The following is a 20,754-nucleotide window of genomic DNA, read 5'->3' as shown; positions in this document are numbered from 1 at the left end:
CCACTAGCAAAAGTGTTTAGTGCATCATTCCACACCACTGAAAGCGCTGAAATGACTAACACGATTCTGTGCTGCAGCAAAGCCAAATAACGTTACTGCGCTTGAAGCCAAAGTGTGGCAGAGAAAGATCTGCTGCAGGTACTTCAACCCACCAAGCTAACCCGGCGACTGAATGCTCCCCCCCCCCCCCCCCCCCCCCCCGCTAACATATTGCACACAAACGTCTGAGTCGGGTGCAGGCAATGCAATGTGATCGACCGAAAAGTTGCAGAGCTGAATCCGGCAGGGTGTTTTACTCGTATATAAAATGCATGCCTTCTCTTCTGAGCAGAGATCCCTGCCCAAAAACGTGTCTCCGAATGTGACTTTTATGAATCAATACACGCTGATGCGCCTAATGACAGGTCTGACACGCTGAGTCATGGTCCCTTTAAGAATGCGCGCGCGCGCGCACACATAGACACACAAAATCTCTGCCTCTTAATCAGAACCCTGCCAGGTGACACATGCCTGTCCATGTGTACTTAACCCCCGCCCCCCACTCCCTCGGAGCCTTCCCATTGGCTCAATGTGGGTCAGGCCCCTCCTGCACGAGCGCCCATTGGTCAAATCTAGGTCAGGGCCCACCTGCCTCCTCCACCCCTATGTCACTGCCACATGACTTTCGCTGGGAAACTTGGAAAACACACACAGAGCCTTCAGAATAAAAAAATAAAAAAAGAAATAAGGCGATCCGAAGCCTCTGATTGGTTGCCGGGGGCCCACTTGGTCTCACTTCATGGATGTGGCTGGATGAGGAGGAGGGGATTGAGTAAGACTCCGCCCTTTTCCAGTGCAAAAGAGGGAGGGGAATAAGCCCAACAGAAAAAAGCAAAACATTTTTACAGTGAAGACTGAAGGAAATGTGCCAACTTGGGTATCCCGGGCAAGGAGATCAACGCGTCTAGAGACAATTCAACTCGTACAGAGAACTCGCTACGCATTTCGGAATATAATATTAGAAAGTTCCAAGACTGCCTTTGGGTCCTGCGTTTTACCCTTTTTGGAACTGGTCGGTGCCTGCTCTGCGACTGGCACCCACTCGTGCCCTGGCATCCCTTCAGGAGCGGCCGAGGGACCCCGAAGGGAGCGGCAGACACGACGACATGGCCAGGCCAGGCGTCCAGCTGGGCGCCAGCGAAAGGGTGCAGGGCCCGCTGCATGCCAGTCCTCCGCTGGCAGCGGTGCCCGGGGCTGGAATGGTGAACCTTAAAAGCCTGCTGCAGGGGCCCGTCAAAGGGCAGGAGCGGCGTAGCAAGGATCACAGCACATGTGAGTATCGGGGATCAAGTGGGCACTCTGCGTTTAGTGTGGCATAGCGTGATATGGTATGCTTTGGCACAGTATGGCATAACATGTACAATGTACATACATGTATTTGAGATTTATTGTATGGCACCGCATGCATAGTAAATTGATACGATAGTATGGTAATATATGTTGTGAGCCTAGTGTGATGTCATATAGCAAAATATGGCATACTATATTGTATGCAGTTGTGCTGTGGTATGCTGTGCTACCGTATGGTGACCGTGTCGGTATTGTATAGTATGGTTTTGACTATGGAATGATATAGTGTGGTGTTGTATGGTGTGGTAAACTATGTTAAGTACCACTGTTCGGTTCCATATTGTGGTAGAATACCAAGCTATATGGCATGTCGTCATATGGTTTGTTAAAATTACATGGCATTCAGTGATATGTTACGTTGTGTGCGTATGCACGCCAATAAGATCCGTGCATCTATGCAGGGTGTGTGGGCGGTGGCCTTACTGTAAACTCTGAAGACAGATTTGATTCCCAATAAGATAGTTGGCGGGTTAATGTCACCACTGCACGGGTATGCGTGCGGGAGGGTCTGGGTCCCGTGTACCCAATTTATCAGATCAATCACCTGCTGCCGACATGGACAGAGGCTCGAACGCCAGTCATGCCTCTTAGTTGGTTGATGCACCTGCTGCAACGATCAAAGTGCATCCCTTGGCCTGCGTGTTCAAATCCGTAGGGGCGCGAGGAAGGCAGTCAATTTTATTTCAATGCGGGGGTATCAGTGAGTTACCAGTGAACCTCCAAAACACAGCTCGCCTGGCGGTCTTGTTCTCATAAATGGTCAGTATTTTAGGTGAGTTGTGCAGAATTAAAAAAGCGCCAGTGTTGCATTCGTGGTGGCAAGCTGGCACAGTGGGAACATCTTGACAATTTAAAATGCATGTAATTATTCATTTGTGCATGTCTCGTAAGTGCTGCCTTGTCTCTTTCCTGCGCTTCTCTCTTCCTCCTCTGTAGTCTTATCTCGGCAAAGGCCGGAGCCTCAGTCTATGCCCCTGCAGATGTGCAAATTGGGTGTCTGTCTGGAGTGGTGTCATGTTCATCTTAAACTGCACTTGTGCAGCTCCAACCAGTCCGGGGGCGTCTCTGTGGATGCACCTGTCTCTCATCCTCATCTCTGCCCGTCTGTTCCCTGTGCCTGTCGCCGTTCTGTAAGAACTAAACACACAAACACACTGTCCCCTCTTTTCTACGTCACCCCCTCTACCATGGTGTCTGTCTGTCTCGTAGCACAGACAGCATAGCTATAACAGATTATCTGCTTTAACAGTATTCTCTCTCGCTCTCTCTCTCAATCCGTGCCTCAATGCTCAGGCTGTCTGTCTAAATCCTCTCCCCCACACACCCCTCCCCTGTCAGTGCTTGTGTATCTCATGCTATATGTCTAATGTACGTTCCATCCCTTCCTATCCCTTTCTGCTTCTGCCTGTCTTTCTCTCCCTCTCTCTCTTTAGGCGCGTCGGTGCCTCTGTATCTCAGTCAGACTGTCTGTCTAAGCCAGGTACCCTCCATCCCTCCCCATCCCTGTCTGCTTCTCTCTCTCTCTCTCTCTCTCTCTCTGTACCTCCGTCTCTGCCGCGCACTGACCCCTGGGACGGGGAAGTTTGTCTGCAGACTGAAAGCCTCTATTTTTTTCGCCTCCTTATGGCGGTCCGCCCGCCTCTCTCTGCATAACTCTTTCTGTCTTTTTAGGGAGTCTAGTAATCAACACATTTGGCAGCAGTGGCTCCACTTCACCGCAGAGGTCTAGATCTCATTAATATGGTGCTTAACCCCCGAGGTTCACCTGCCAACGCACTCCTATAAGAAACAAAACTGCAAACAGTGCACCCACACAGAGAAACGCTCAAGCTCCTATAGAGCGCTTAGTCACGTTATCAAGATAAAATACATCCATTTCCAACTGCTGGTGATACTATGGGAACATTCCAGGTCTTGTGGGACGCACCCAAGAAATCCCAACCACAGTCTACTGTAAACATTTTTGGTTGTGTTCTTTAATTTAAGTTTCAACTTGTCATAATCAATGTGTCAGCCCTATCAGTGCCAATCAATGTGTGGACGCTGTAATGAATTTTATTTTGATAAAGAGTTGAAGGGTTCTATAGAATTTTGAGTGCTTCCCTCTATTTTTGTTGTGTTTTTAGGGAGTGTCTCTTGGAGCTGTCTTCTTCCCAACCTCCCCGTCTGCATGCAGCCACACCCTCTCTCTTGCAGAAGGACGGTCTGTTTCTGTACTGCAATCTAAACCAGTCTGTGTCCCGTTAGCAAGCTCCCCTCCCCCACGCCCTTAGAAGGGACACTCTTGCTGGGGTACTGCTACAACTGTGTAGGAGGCCCCCTGTCTGCGGGGGCCTCCTCTCTGGCTTGGCCAGCCACTCCCCCGCCAATACTAACCTCATACCACAGGGCCCATCTTCAAACTGTCTCTTTCCCTGTCTACGGACCACCCAGAGCACGGCCATGGGAACCCTTCAGCCTTGCCTGGACGTATGCCCCTCTGCAGACATGACTCCCAGTCACTGACAGACACCAGTGTGCAGAGCTCACCTTCTGCCTGCCGCTTGATTCAACCATCAAAGAGACATTAGTTGGCAACCTACCACCTGCTTACTTTCATGGCTGCCTGCTTACCTACTGCCCTGTCCAGCTGCTCCTTTTACCTGTCGGATGGTCTAGAGTTCTTCATACTCACCCATATGTCTGTCTGTCCTCAGATCTTCACGGTCACCTGGCTGAGATGAGCAGTCTGTCTAACTGCTGTGTATTTAAAGTATAACTATATGTCCTGTATCTTTCTGCCCCTCTGCCGCTTCCTTTTATGTCACAAAAAATAAATATATCCTGAGCTTAATTCACAATCATTCAAATTCCTTAATGAATCAACATCGAGAAGGTCTTCTTAATCTTCCTTTATTTCAAATCAACTTCTCCAACAACAGTCGTAGCCGCCAACACGTGTTTCGTCGTTTGTGGTGTGGGCCACAGACTTCCTCAGGGCTAATACCATAGACATCTAGACACCACTTTCTATACACTGTTGTACGCAACGCTGCCACTCATGGGAGTATAAGAAAAGTGGAAAAGCTAAACATTTTTTCTCTTGGCACAGGATCTTAATAAATCTTTGGCATTTGACATAGCTGTTACTCTTTTGACCTTTGACGGTCATTTGGAACACTTTATAGTATTAGCCCTGAGGAAGTCTGTGGCCCACACCACAAAAGACGAAACACGTGTTGGCGGCTAGGACTGTTGTTGGAGAAGTTGATTTGAAATAAAAGAAGATTAAGAAGACCTTCTCGATGTTGATTCATTAAGGAATTTAAATGATTGCGAATTAGGCTCAGGATATATTTATTTTTTGTGTTTAAATGGTGTAGAATTTCTACACCATCTGGTATATGGTGGATGCCCGTTGCCATATCCTTTGAGCTATTTAAAATTTGAATTGCTTTATTACTTCACAACTCTGCGCAATTGTTACCCAGCCATCCATTCCGTGCAGTATTGTCCTTTTATGTCACCACTCGCTGTCTCCACTCACTGTCTCCTCTCACTTCTTCCCTTCTTCTGTCGGATTCCCCGTCTCTCTACCATGGGTCGGCCTGCTTTTATGTATCCTGCCTGTGTTCGTGTGCTTTTGTCTGCCTCCGCATGTACATTGCGTGCATGACTTGATGTGCTCTGCCTCCCCTCTCTGCACTATCCCTTTGCACCCCTCCTGCCTCTGCACACACCGGGTGCATCCCTGTCTTCGCAGTACCTGTCTCCCCATTTCTTCAGTGACAGCCTTTCTGCACCTTTCCCTGTCCGAATATCTGTACACGGCCTGCTTCTGTGCAGGGCCTAGCTCTCTGTGCACTTGAGTATTCCTGTGATTTCAGAAAGGTATATTTTGGTGGGTACACGGGGGGGGGTGGGGGCGGTCACTGTGCCACTAGCACTTGTGCATGGGGATGTCAAGGCATGGGGCTCACACGAGGCTGTGCCAGGATACGCAGCGCCCTGATCAGAGGAGTTTATAGGTAGCAGCTGGTGCCTCTGCTGGCACAGTGGCATGTCTGTGGCTGTTGAAGGGCACCCTCTGCCCCCTCCATCGGTCCTTCTGCAGCTGTGGGTTAAATCCCTGTCCTCGGACCAGCTTATCTCGGCTTCTTTCGTTTTCAGTGTGTGACGACAGTGCGATCTCTTCTACCAGCTTCAAGACACACTCCAATGCCTGCCCTGCGTCTGACAACCCTACTTCTGTATTTAATTGTCTATCTTTGTCAACGTGTCTGCCTTCATCTTTTAATCTGTCTACAAGCGCCCCCCCCCCCGATTTCCCTGTTTCTGCACTTATAAAGGGCTTCTTTGTTGTATATGTCCTATCCTCTATCTATCTCCTACTGGGGGTCTCCTGTCTTGTATACATGTCGCACCTGGTGAGACTCCCCTGCCTTGTATACCTGTCACACCTGCTGTCACCTGGTGGGACTTTCCTGGATTGTATACTATACCCGCTGTCTTCTGGCGGGGTTCTCCTGATTCTGTGTGTGTGTGTGTGTGTGTATATATATATATATATATATATATATATATATATATATATATATATATATATATATATATATATATATATATATATATATATATATATATATATATATATATATATATATATATATATATATATATATATATATATATATATATATATATATATATATATATATATATATATATATATATATATATATATATATATATATATATATATATATATATATATATATATATATATATATATATATATATATCACAACTTCTATCGCCTGCTGTGGGTTTGCTAACTGCACGTATCTCGATCACACCTGCTGTCACCTGGTGGCGTCTTCTGTTTCCGTGACTGTCACACTCACCGTCACCTGACGGTTGTCTCCTGTCTACTTATCACATACGAGCTAGAGTGGGCCTGGGTCCTCCGCCTGAATGTCTGTCACATCAGCCGTCACGTCATGGTAGTGTACCTTTTTGTAATGTCTGTCGCATCTTCTGTCACCTGCAGAGGGTCGGCTCTCTGTAGGACTTTCGTAACTACTGTCTCTTATTTGGGGGGTGGGGGGGGGGGTTCAGTCTGCATGTCTGTCACATCTTTTGTCACATAAAGTGGGTCTCCCGTCTGTCACCTGGTGGTTGTCTCCTGTCTATCACGTCTACTGTTACTTGATGATCTTGAGAACAGTGCTGCGCGGTCGGTGCTCAGTATGTAAAGTCTGTCCTTACTGGCTGCCTAACTGCAGGTTACCATGGCGAGGAGCCCTGCTGTTCTGCAGGAGGGTGGGCAAAGCGCCGCCCTCTCCGGCAGTGACAGGCACCTGCTGCAAGAGGCAGCCGAGAGGGCTGCCCGCCCGCAGCATCGTCCTCTGTGGGTAGCCTGGTCGCAGATTCAGCTATCCGCATCTAGTCATCCTTCGCCCTCCCCAAGTTGGAAAACTATAATGTCGTTTTAAAGTAAAAGTCCGTCTGTGAAGTGTACTGCTAAGACTGTAGTGTTTTCACGACTGTCAGCTCTAGGCCAGCATTTGTTTTCAGAACCAAATATGGTTCCGTTCCTAAAATACATCTCCAACCTACCCCTTGCACATGCTTTTCTGCGGTGCTGATAAGGTACACACGGGTTTCTTCGGTTTAGTAGAAACGTGTTTTTTGGTTTATTTACCGCTGGCATTTTGTGTAGCCTCTACATTAGACCCACGGCCTTGGCTCACTACTTTGGCAACCCAAAAGCGGCAGCCGTGACACCCATCCCAACGCTGCCAGCTGCAACTGGAGGCGTCACCAGCATGTTGCACTGGTACACCAAGTAGTGTATGGACTGTTGTAGGGCCCGGCTTTTTTCATTACTAATTCTCCTTTTGTAAGGTGGATCGGTATAAGGACTACCATTTTAATGAAGTTCGCCCAGCGGTGGGATTCTGTTGTGACCTCTTAGTGCCAACATTGCACGGGCGGATGAGCACACCCTCTGTAAAGCCAGTAGGGCTGGGAACAAGTTAGTCGCTGGCCTTGCACACATGGGCCTGTATTTCTATTTACAGATTAAGTCACGGGACAGGAGGCAGCATTATACGGGTATGACGCCAATCCTATTGTTGAAAGGCCTGGCCTATCAGAAATCAGCACATTTTCCCATGAGGTCCTGAACACGGGAGTGCTGCGGCTAACAAATGGATAATTTTCGTCAAAGATCCACCCAGCACACCGGAAAGGCGCGGCACTCCTAAGAAACCGTAGTAATTAAAAATAAAGGCGCGCTCCCTCACGGGGCTGAGCCACGCGGTGCAGTTCCTTTGGTTTACAATAAAACTCCTCGTGGATTACAGCACACGTTTTTGCTGGTTTCCGCCTCAGGGTGACAAACACTGGGTTCACACAAACCACAACATTCCTCCTCCCACTGAAGCCCCAGGCCGACATCCTGGCAAAGAATTGGTGTGTTAGATGCACAAACACACGTGAAATCTTCATTTTTGCCTCGTGCTTGTCTTGCGTGTAAGCAGAGGTAAGTAAGCCAAAGGCGAACTTGACTTTAGGGAAAATTAGTAGATAGCGTGAGAGGTTGGTGCCTCTGACAGGCTGACAGGATTTGAACAAAGTCACAAAACAGGTATAATGCACTAGCTAAACATATAACGGACTCTACCCCAATCCTGCCCTACCAACTCATTAATGGCACTGGAGTGGGAGTAAATCTGCTCACTTCTCCTGGTGATATTTATTACGTGATCGCTACCTTGATTTTATGTTGATCGTTTCTGGACACCTGCCCTCGCTGACGCATGAGATGTCTGTTGCGATCTTGCTTCCTTTCATCTCCAGCTGTGTACCTTTCATTCCAAACATGTATTTACACCTCAGTGGTGAATGTTAGTTAGGCATTCGTGCATTTGTCATGGGGCTTCTTGTAAGTTCCAGGCAGTGGCTGTTACCGTGGCCGGAGTGGGAGCACCACGCATGCAGAGCTGTATCATCAATAAATAACTTTGCTACAGCTTTGAGAGCGGGACCATGTGATTACATCAATGTTCTAGAGATATTTCGAATACATTAGCCTTTTTCAACTGTATCCAGACTATAGCTCGTGAGCTGTCAACCAAGCCGTGGAAGCAATTGCGCATTGCGGGAGAGGATGTGGCCTAACAGCAAGAGCTGCCGATTTTGGCGCCGAGAAACCAGGTTTGAGCCTCGGCGCTGGCTTCACAGCCTGTGATTCTGGACCAATCACTTAATCTTGCCGTGGTTAGAACCTCTGTCCTGCCCGAGATATTCACTATATCCTTGGAAGGGAGAGGCATTTCCAGTCCATCTTCTGTGACCCATTGTTCCCCCTCTTCCTGTTTTATATTTCTTATTGTATTGCATTGGTGCGCATTTCATTAACTATTTTTTTTAAGCTTCAGTTTTTATCTGATATTTGTACCAAATAACGTGATTTGCTTACTGTAGGGTAGTAACAAAAACTCTTTTATGAAAATCTCTAGTTGGACTTTATGGTGCTCAAGTTGGGAGAGTATCAGGCCGCACATGTTCCCATTTGGAAGTTGCACTGGAAAAGTAGGACTGAGTTTTCTCTTGAAGGTAATATTTGAAGGGTCCTTGGGAGGCATGAAGTTCCAGACTTTTGGTCGACTGACAGAAAAATATTGATTTAAAGTTCTTGCCTTCTTGAATGTTCGTTTTACCACGAGGAGAGAGTCTTCCGCTTGCAGTGATCCTGGGCCACCAGCGATGACTGCTTTCCTGACAAGACAGCGGAGAGAGTCTATGCGTACAGTCTGATGGGCTATAAATGCCAGTGTTCACATACTTCTCATCTGTTGAGGAAGCCAGTTGAGCGGGAATAGTATAGTAGTAATGTAGTCTGATCCTCCTGTGTTGGCTACCAGGTTAGTCTCACCATCAAGGGCTCCTTTTAAAGGTACACAATACTGAGTATTCTGAGTTTTTACTAATAGGAACTCCCAAAGTCCAGTATAGACAGCACTTGGGCTTGGACCACAGATTTGAATTTGTAGGTTGGGATAAGGGGCTTCTTTCCTGGTAGGGCTCCGATTTGGTTATGTGCACTTTTGGAACAGACATTAACATTGCCTTCCATATTGAGGTTTTTGGGCGTTGAACACTTTGATGGCGAGATGAGGAGAGAACTCACTCTTCTTCAGAGTGTACATTTTCAGTTGATGAAGAGGCCTCCAGGACTGGAGGACTTTTAGGGTGTTTGTCCAGTCAACATTGTCCTCAGAAGAGGAGAATTTCAGTTAAAGTTGCCTATCATTCGTTTAGATTTGAAAAATACATTTATATAAAAGAGCGTTGGGACAGAATTGACCTGGGGGATTCCTTGTTGGAGGGGGAAGGGTTTAAAAGGGATTTTGCCAGCTTTATTTGATGAGACTAATTAGTCAGACAGGATTCAAACTATGGCAAGACTGAGCAGCTATCTCCAGCAAGTGGAAACGGAGAAGTAGACATGGTTCTCCTTTCTCTGGGGTGTGGAGCACATTGTTCACCAGGTGTACTAGAACGGACTGCGCAGAAGACATATCAGAAGTTTACTGAATATCATCAAGGAGGTTATTTTCTCCGATGAAAATTGTTAATTATTTGGAGGCCGAGCTCTCCAGAATTTTATCAAGGCAAGGGCGGTTGGAAATCTACTGGAAGTTATTTGCTCCCTATTTTTGGACTAATGGGTGACTTAGCCAGTTTTCGGTACAACAGGAACTGTGCCTTGTTTCAGGAAGGATGATTGCAGTCTTTAGGAATGGAATAAGGGATGGGCTGATGTCTGGGACAGGACCTGGAAGTGAGGGAGGGTTTCAGATCTGGAAAGGTCTTTTTCACATCTGCTTGTGATAACTCCTGGAACGATGACCTTCTCACTATGTTTGTATTTTAAGGTATGAAAGGGCATGCCAAAATAGTCAGTGGAGCGGTCTCGTTCTATCTTTCTTATTTTATCTTGGAGGAAAATGAAGAGTTTCTCTGGGTTTTGCTTAGAATCTTAGTGTAATGATATTTGTAGGGTTGATACACCTTTTGACAAGCTCGAAAATACGTTTCTTAGATCGATTTTTCACCACACTGATTTCAAATTTGATAAAGGAAGTCTAGATCTCAATTATGCGTTTTTTGCAGACTTTAAGGTTGGATCTTAGATTTGCAAAGTTTGGAGGAAATAGGTTTTATCGCCATATATTCTCTCTCGTGCCCAGTAGTTTAATTGTTTTATTTAATTCTCTAGACAGCTATTGGTACCTTTTGTTTTTATTCTGCATTTTTAACTCAAGTGGGGCAAGTTCATCTGAAGCTGCAGTAATGATACAATTACAAAGGTCTATTATCATGGTTGTGTCATGTTCCAATTTGTGATTCTAAAATTTTGCTGCAATCTCATTTTTCAGTTGATTCCCTGTTGATGTTGTTAAAGTTATTTAGCCATACTTTTGGTTTCTTAGCTTGACTCATAACATAGGACTTGGTGCAGAGAAGGGTAAAGGGAAACACAAAGGGATCAGACCAGTTCTCTGGAATTGGATTTTCACTCTTGATGGAAACAGCGTGGTCTAGAGTTGAAACTTTCAACTGCATGGGTGCTGTTCTGGATAGTTGTTTTTCAGAAAGTGGGTTAATTGAGAGCTTTCAGATCATTCTGGTGTCCCATGTGTAGACTAAAATCCTTTTGTATATTGAAATCGCCTACGAAGATGTTATTTGCAGCAGAATTGGCCCCATCTTTTCAAAGTTCCATCAGCTGATCAATAAATAATGCGTTGTCACTTGGGGCATAATTGATGAGGCGGAAAATAGGTCTGCATTTAGCAGATCATACTTCAGTATATAGGCATTGGAATGTTGGGGACGTTTCAATATTTACATATATGATTTGGGTGGCTGCTCTAATGTATCAAGGCAACAACTCCTCATGAGTTCTCCTCCCAGATGTACTATTGTGCAGACCGCTCGTAACAGGAGATATTGGTTAGCCACATTTCCTTCACAAAAAGGAAGTCTGGATTTGCTGAGCTAATCAAGTCTGCAATTTCTAGACAAAGTAGGGGTGCTGTTTTGCAAATAAGTGGAACACTTTTGAGATATAAGTGCTTATTTGTGAAAAAGAGAGTTGCATTAAACAGGGATTAAATCAGGTTTCAGGGTTTTGTCCCGATTCAATTGGAAGAGGGCTGAGGTTATCTTTCTCTCATAATGACTTATACACCTACAAAATTCTTGAGGTAGGAGTAACAGATGCATTGCAAGAACAGACCCGATCTTTAATATAATTTTCTGAAAACGAATGAGTAAATCTAATTGGGTGAGGTTCTCTGTTGCTGCGCTGGATGGACTTGAGTGAGTTCTGGAAGAGTCGAAGTAGAGGAAACAGTAGGTGGGTGTGGTGCAGCGGCCAGAGCAGCTGACTCCGGAGCGTGGGGCTCATGGTTCGATTGCTGGCGGCAACTCAGCTCAGCAGCATGTGATTCTGGGCAATAGTTCACTTAATCTCCCTGCCCCCAGCGCCTTGAAACTTTTAAGGGGTGATATGTTTGCGCTTTACAAATATAGATGGATTATTATTGACATATCCATGTTGGACCATCATAGAGATGTTGATGCGTCCAGAGAGTCAGACAAAGAAATGATTATTAGGATCGAGGACTTCAATTTTAGCCGTACGGAATCTTGTGTACAGGGCCGAGCGCTGAGGGTAATCACTGTAGAAGTTTGAAATATAGGTAAGGACGGCATTAGCAGTACTTCGGGTCATTCAGCTCTCTAAGGCAGGTTTAGGTTGTGTAAACTGGATCGTCGTCAGGATTGGTGAGATTTAAGGTTGTCATAAAGGTGTATCTTGTTTGATCAGATTACAAGTCTTAGTAGATCCTGAGTGAGAAGGGTCCGAAACGGTACAGGTAGTTGCTTCATGAGTAGGGCTTGAAACAGGGCTTTAGAAGTGCCCGTGGCTTAGAGGGTAGTATAAAAGACCTTTACGATGGTGATTTGAGGAGAGTCTCCATCACAGAGGACACAGCAGGAGTGTGGGGCAGTGAGGATGAAAGTGAAAGATGTTTGACAGATAAAACTGGAGAGTGGATTAGGAGGATGAGTAAGGGGGCTGAGAGGGTCTATCAGTGTGGGAGAGTTTGTTCTTTATGTAGAGGAGGGTGTGAAATTCGTGATCAAATAGGGCAAGAGTGTGGTCTGATCTTTGATCATGAGCTTTAGATTGGTGAAATGGAAATTAAACAAGTGCAGATGTATTGGGGGCTATTTTCCTTTGATATGAAATACTTCTTACTTCTGCAGCATTTAATTCCTTTGTGAAAACTTCCACCCATTGGGGCAGGCTAAAGGCGAATAGTAAACAGTCCGTTTTGTGGCCCCCTTTTTTTAATACTCGAGGACTCTGGAAATTCTCTCATGGTATGATTAGCACATGCATCATCATCCCTTTTTTGTATTGATTGCATTTATGTGACTTGTAAATAAGCGATGCCAACTTCCTCCAAGAGACTGTTGTCTGTTCAGTTCAGTAGACTGTTCACTTCCTGAGGTGGGAGGTGAGGAGTGTTTTCATGGTCTTTCTGAAAAAGGTGATGAACATTATGAATTTTAATGAGGGGAGGTTGGGTGTTCCACATTTTTAGGACTCGGATAGAGAAGCATCTCTTTACTCTACCAACATCTGTCAGGTGTAGGAGTTTCGAGTCTGAGGATGTTTGCATTACTTAGAGCCCTACAGCGAATGTAGGCGGGCTTTTGCGGTGGTGGTATTGAGTAGATGCACTAGTCAAAACAAGGTGGCTCAGATCTATAGAATATTTCAAACCGAACCCTGACTTTTACTTGGAGCACGTGCCATTGGCAAAATGGTCCCTTGTTTTAAGAGAAGTTATGGGATTTGTGGCCACCACTTCTTACTTAACGACATATGTTACAGTTGGTAGTCAGGTTGACTAGCATAGATGGCATGCAGTGACTGAGTCATCAATTGATTATGGCACACAGTGCATCTGTACTGCGATCCAGGCCTGTGTAAGTTGTTCTCTCAGTTCGAAGAGATTCCTTTGGTTTCAGCCTTTACTTTGATGGTCATGCCGAGGAACTGAGGTTACTACCAAATAACACCAGGTTCTGGTAGATGATGTGAAAGTCAAGGAAAGTGTTAGAGCAGTGGGCGGTTGAATGTAGCCTATAGGGACCTCCATATTGGCGATCCAGAGATCACCTCTCACTCTCACCGAGATTTTCCTAACAGTAATACTACTAAATTCCTGACACCTATCTCAAACTTACTTTATGAAAGTCTCCTCATTACAGAGAATGCAGCAGCATCCTTGTTGTCCCCACAAATCAACCCATTCAGGAGCTTTATAGTGGTCACAGCCTTCTCACATAATCCTGGGACCCAAAATGTTCTTTGCATCCCAAAAGTCAGGTTTTCTCCCCAATCACTTAAGAACTGTAGTAGAATGTTTTACGTAACTCAAAATTGGACACTGCAGGAAATTTGTAAGCCACATTTGCTGTTTGTAGGGACAGTCTACTATCATCCCAATGGTAGGTGCATTAGGCATTTCCTTCCCGTAATAGTAGAGCATAATAGAAATAATTAAGGTGATGTTGCTAATGAGGTAAAATCTAGCTCCAGAAAGCTAACTGGTTGACTTGGAAATTGGAAGTTGTAGTGATATTAACTACTAACAGGTCAAATATAATTTCGTTCATTTGTGCCAGACACTGATATGACATAAGAAGGCCTGACCTATATATGCTTCATGTTAAAAATGCTTAGAATACTTTTTCTGTGACTTCAAAGGTTATTCACCCAAAGATATTTAATTTGATTTCCTGCTGCTCCACATTATCTTTCGAGGATAAAAAAGAAAATACGGTTAATAATGAGTTAGATATTTTTGTTGTCGGTTTCTAAAGCAACAAACATGTTTTTCTTGTTATTCCCTATGTTAGCAGGTGATACAATGATGCCCCACCTCCATGCCCCAATAATGGGCAAAAGGCAATGTCTCCAATCCTCTATAAATACTTTGTGCACAGTTAGAATAATGCCTGATACTGGATGATTGATTCATTCACAAAGGCAAATCCATACTTGAATGACTTATAAATAACAGGTTATTTTAAATGTTCACCATTTCTTTTTTTTTTTTTACAATGGTTAATACTCTGGTGGGCTGTTTTTTACAGAAGCTAGGATTAATGGGAAGTAAGAAGTTAAAAGGATTTGTCTAAGGCCCCCCAGTTTGGTCAAATGAGGAAGCCGTTAATAGAGTTGTCATTCTTTTGTCTCCATTGAGAATAACAATTGATCTTTGCTCACTAGACCACACCTGACATCTAAGCCACTAGACTAAACCCACAGCCGACATTTTAGTAGACCATATCCTCAAGGGCAACTTAGGGACACAACCACATCCATAATCACTAAACAGCATTACATTTCCAAAAGTCATGTCTTTTTTAAAGTACCACGCTTCTCTGCAGAATTACCTATTTCAGCACCTTCCACGTCCTATAACCTATTCCTGTGCTGATGGAAATGCCAAACTATCCCACTAGCACTCTGTATTCTATCAGAGCCCCAAAGCTTTGCAAAATATGATAATTCACTCAAAACACAGTAGCCATACCAGTGACTGTAGGCTCATAATGTGCTCAACCACATTTATAGTCCACGTAAACATAATGAATATGTTGTTCAGGTCCATCCTCTACACCAGTGGTAAATACAAAAGTCAAGCTAGGGCTTCATTGGTGCACAAGAACCTTCAGGGCCAGTCTTTCACGTAACCCCACAACACCTAGATTGTTTCGCCAGGGTCACCAATCCTTCTCTTCAATACTTTCCTATCCTAGGAATTCCCTGCTCGTTTGAGATTTGACTGAGCATGGTCCAGTCCCACCAACACAGCCCAGGCATTGGTGCGCCATTGTTAATATATTTTTTTCTCTGCTGCCCAACGTTCTGATGCACCAGTCTGTCTGAAGTTTTAACTAGAGTTCTGTTTGAAATGTTCACCAGAATCTGGTGCACTTATGTAATGAATTGAACCTTGTGATGAGAATTATTTTACATAGTGCTCTAATTGTTGTCCCACCAAGGGATAAAAAAAAGATGATTTTCAGATCGTCTCACAAACATGCACAAGATAGCCATTGATATTCAGAAGATGCATATCTGTCCTATAGAGATTCAGTGTGTTCCATTCTACATATCTTCCTCAAATCCTATAATTCCACCTTTGTATTAAAAAAAAAATCAAAGTAAGTTTCCTGCACGTGCCTCTTTGAAAAATGAACACACGTGCCTGTTATTTATAGACATCTCTGAATGCACTTCCGTTTTTCTTAAGTAATATTAATTTATTATGTAAAAGGAATTATGTTGACTGTACTCATCCTGGAAAAGAAACAAACACAGAACACCTGCTCTGGGTGTGGCAAAACGTGACAGGGCGGATGTTGAGTCACACCCTGTGAGTGTTGCTCCATCACACCTTTATGAGGCATGTGTTGTCAGCCATATTCGTCTCAGGCGTGTACCATAAATCATTTTTGCTCGGTGGATTTAGAGAAGAAAGACGATGTTCCTAAATACAGATATTTTTTTGTGAGGTTTTATAGCCCGTTTGCTAACTGGACACAATCGAGACAGAATCACATGGAAATATTGCAATTTGACACGATTCATATAATTTTGCAGAAACCAGGACAGAACTAAGGCGCCACAGCCGACAACATATTCACTCCCTGTAGCATATTGTGACCCAAAGTACCTGTTCCAATTCCTGGTTTTCAGTTGGAAGTTTGTCGGTTTCCACCCAGAACTTCTCCTTTGTGGAATACGGTTTATTGGACACTCCTGCCTTGCAGAATATTTGCAAATTTCCCAGAAAGATTTGTAAAACTGATGATTTTTATTTCGTGTGACTGATTAAATGTCAAGAGTAAACTGCATTTGTGTATCTCAAATATGTGCCGTATATATTTGTGCACAGTGCTTATATATCAACGTTTCATAGCAGGAACTTGATCAAATGAGCTGTAATGCAAGCAAGCCATGTTTGAATAATTAATTTAGCAAGAGAGGCTGGATTTTTATTTTACACAAATCATCCCGGCCACCAAGTATTTTTTATTATTTTCATCTGTTTTGGGTATCTTTTGGCCACACGGGGAGATCTAGGCTCTGTGAAGGTTTTAGATGAGGTGTTATGGTATTGCCATGTAATGCACTACTAGCCACCAAGGTTCCTTCAGAGGGTTGGAGCCCAGCTGTATGTCAGCTGTGCAAGGATGGAGCCACAGCATTAGTTTAGAGCATGAGAGGGCTTGTTCAGTTTATCCCTGATATTTTGTTACCTATGTGGGGTGATGTGATTGTATTCATTTCAAGATTTGTGGCCTAAATCACTGCCAGGATAATAATAGTGGGATACCCTCAGATTGAGGTAGGCCTGTCTGCCTGTGGAGGTGGGAGAGAGAGTTGCAGCCAGACAGACAGAGAATGTGACAGAAAAAGAGAGAATGAATAGATAAACACGGAATAAGACAGCTAGGCAGAAACACACGTGTGGATAGATAGAGACAGACAGGAGATACCCTGACAAAGAGACCGAGGCAGATTAAGAGATCGATTCATGCAATGCTTGAACAGGAACAGCAAAAATAAAAAATGATATAAAACTTATAATCGCCATTAGCCACAAAGCAGCTAGTTCAAGTTACTGTGTTTCAAAGTGTAAATCAATGTTAGTAGTAGAAGCTATAACGAACCAAATTTAGTGAGCACTCATTTTAACACATTCAAAAGACTGAGAGCCCTTAATTCAAATGTGTGGTTTGCAAGCTGCAAAACGGTTTCACCAGCAGGTATTCAGTGCACTGAGTTACCCTACAGCTATGTGGTGGTGTGATCTGCACCGAGGAGCTGAGAGTCGTTTCTCTAGAGGCATAAGTAATATTTCTAGAGCCGCGTGTAATGCAATCTGGTGCTCATGTAAAGGGCTCTAATGAACTTGTGCCAAATGTGCGCTATATAAAAATAAAATGAATAACATTAAAATCTATTTGATTCTCATTAGGTGAAGTTTTCCACATCAGCAGTGCGTATTTTAAAACATTGTTTATAAAAATACATATTATTGACCAACAATAAACAGGCACAGAAAATCTAATGTAACAATGACATACAATATATATATATTGCTTCACCTCTAATGACCAGCCACCATTTAGTCGAGCATTAGAATTGTTTACACATATTCGAGAGGCAACCAAAAACAAATGTTTAAACAAAAGTTACAGTATGAGCCAATATAAACAAGACTAGGCAATCCTCTGCTTGAATGTGCTCTTTTATTCGTACTTCCCTTCATACGTAAGCAGAAACATGTGGTCAACGCTGCTAGGCTTCTTCAGGGCCTAGAAGAGTATCTCGGCAATGTCCCCCAATTTTAATCCACAACGTCACAGAGAACCATCCAAATATCCAAAAATATCTGACGGTAAAAGACGTGTAATTTATACAGTTTCATATCCAACATTTTAAGTAGAGAGGCTGCCAAACCGTATTTTAGCCATGTTCCTAAATATGATTGCGTAATTCACCAAGCGGCAGATACTTCTGGTATTTAGCACATAGAGTATGTATGAGTGTTCAGAAGAGTATGTTATGTTAATATATATTTATAAAGCGCCAAATCATCAACGGTCTCTAAGCGCTAACACATTGACCCAGAACCCAAATACCCCACCACTGCCAGCTGATCAGACAAAAGTGGGAAGCTTATCCAAATGCCTCAATAAACAGGAATGTCTTCAACTTCTTCCTAAAAGGAAATAACGTAGATTCTCCGCATAGGCTCTCTGGTAGCTTATTCCAGAGCTGGGGAATTACCACAGAGAATGAACGCCCTCCTAGCGTAGCTCTGTTAAAACGCGGACAAGTCAACATATAGCATATATTTTGATAAAAGTATCAACAAAACAAAATGAAGAATTCATTCATTGCCAAATGCAAGTGGCATATACAAATATTATTGTTTACAGATAAAATACATTAATGGACACATGAGTTTAATCCTGGTCATTCAGACAAAAAAAGACAGAGACCTCCCGTCAAATGTCTTCACATCAAACATACCACACTCTCACAAGCAGAACATTCACACCGGTCTCAATAAACGCAACAAAAAACAACTATCCAAAAATTTATAACAGGGATCCCTGAATATTTCACTGGCATACACCAATAACAGAGATAGCGGGCTGAGTAAATCACAATTTTCATCCGCTTTGGTGTTGTCTTATGAGGGTTTCTGGCAGTCTGGTCAATGCATGCTTCTGTGCGATTAGATAGCTGCCACCTTCATCAGGATCACTCTTTAGGACTACTTTCAAGTGAGTGGAGTAGGGGGAATCTCATCAATACCCCATGATGACCTGTATAATGCTCTTATACTTTCACAGGGGCAATGTGGGTGAAAATTATCACACGTAGAGTTACTAGCATGGTCATGCAGACAGGTGCTGCTAGCGTCCTGCTAGTGGTAGGTAGTATATTTTGGATGTTTGCAGGCCTCCTCCAGATGATTTAGGCCTGGGCTTATCCTCTATAGGAGATCTAAGGTCAGAGCCTTCTAATTGCGCCTGGTATCCTCCGCTTGAAGATGTATGCAGACTTGAAACACCGTAGTTAGATCGTGTATCTCGTACCGGTCGAAAATGGCATCCATCCAGCTTGACCGCACCTCTCCAACACCTAGGAATAAACTCCATCCGGGCTACAAAATACCCTGACCACTGACCTCTTACTTCTCTCAAGTCCCGTTTCACGGATCGTAGTAACGCTAGGCCCTTCTCCACTACCTTGTCATTCTCTCCCAGATGAACCATCAAGATATCTGGACAAGCATCCGTCCTCATCAACTTGTTGAGCTTAGGCAGCAATTCCCGCCACCTCATGCCCCTTTTTCCAAACCACTCGACGGACAAAGAGCTATCTAGAAAAGCCAAATTCCTACCCCAAGCACTCTTCCCCACTGCCCGTTTCACCCATTTTATCAAGGAATGCCCTACAATCCACACCGACAAGACAGCAGTCAGGAGGCCCAGAATCGAATCTGCAAAAGAAAACAGTGTAAACATATCATTGCGAAAATGTTGTACCCCCTTTCCCAACCTCAGCTCTGACATACCTCTGGTAACATTCTGACGACCATCTGCCTAGCCCCATTTTTTGCATCCTAGACCACCACCTCCTGCCTGCCCCTGTCGCTGACCCTATCCTGAAAGAGTGCGTACCACAGGCCGCAGCTGCCAAACACAACCGCGTCACAACTTTCCTCAAGACTGCCCATAGCTGGAATGAAGTCATTCGCTCCCCCTGTTGGTGGGTGAATACTAGCCCTTGCTGTCCCCTTGCCTGACTCTTGAGTTTTCTGACCCATGCTACCGGGCAAACTTCTCCCCCCTGCACTTGGAGACATACTGTGGTTCCTCATGACCACTAGTCAGTCTTAGATCTGAGCAATTGAATTTCAACCCCGTTCTGCCTAAAGTTGACTTCTTTCCACTGAAATCCCTGCACTCATTGTCCCCCCAACAACTCGGATACCCAAAAGGACCCCAAAACATCCACAACATTAGTGTGGAAAATAAAAGAGTTTTTGCCTGTGAATAATAAATCCCTGGCAGGCTATGAATCACTCCACAGAAAACGTGCCAAAAAAGGGCCTCCTTTTCTGTTCAGACCCTGCTCCCTAACCCAACCCTCTAACATCCTCTTACCCAGTTCTTTCACCGAAGGCGCATAACCCCACAACAGTTTCCCCATAAAGGCAATGCCTGCTAACTTTCCTGAAAATGTAACTCTGGATAAACCTTCCTCAGTCAGCCGCACTAAAAACTGCACCACATTTTCAACGCTCCCGAGCTTGAAAATTCGCCCCAAACTTGGTAATATGCCTTACGTGTGGATTCCGCCAAGGACATATTACCAGTTGACAACTCCTCTGTCTCCCACTATCCATAACTCTGGTGGTATCCGACTTCTCATCCTTTCAACCACTGTGGCCAATCCATGGAACCTCTCCCACTGTGAATGAGGCAAAGCGTCCCCAATGTCATTGTCCACACCTAGTACGTCTAGCTCTGAACAGAATATCTAGTACCATACATTCAAGCACAAAAACCCTCATCTGCTTGCTGACCTGTGCATCTCTTGCGGTCAGTTAACTACCTGCAGCACAGCCATGTTGTCCACTCTAAAAAGTACCTTCCTGTGTTGTAACCAGGCACCCCACAGTGTGACAGCTACTA

At 44.2% G+C, this 20,754-nt stretch overlaps 1 protein-coding gene across 1 annotated transcript in view; it reads left to right on the top strand.

Annotated features, from left to right (window-relative positions):
- The first annotated feature begins 824 nt into the window (after nucleotides 1-824).
- Nucleotides 825-20,754, top strand: part of DBP (D-box binding PAR bZIP transcription factor) — a 112,782-nt gene continuing 92,852 nt past the window's right edge. The window contains exon 1 of the mRNA XM_085616526.1: nucleotides 825-1,311. Within this exon, the coding sequence (XP_085472652.1) occupies nucleotides 1,146-1,311 (166 nt within the window). The 5' untranslated portion in view covers nucleotides 825-1,145. The remainder of the gene's footprint in view (nucleotides 1,312-20,754) is intronic.

This window comes from Triturus cristatus, chromosome 7, assembly GCF_964204655.1.
Source record: "Triturus cristatus chromosome 7, aTriCri1.1, whole genome shotgun sequence".
Classification (NCBI taxonomy): Eukaryota; Metazoa; Chordata; class Amphibia; order Caudata; family Salamandridae; genus Triturus; species Triturus cristatus.
This window is presented reverse-complemented; position numbering and strand designations above follow the sequence as displayed.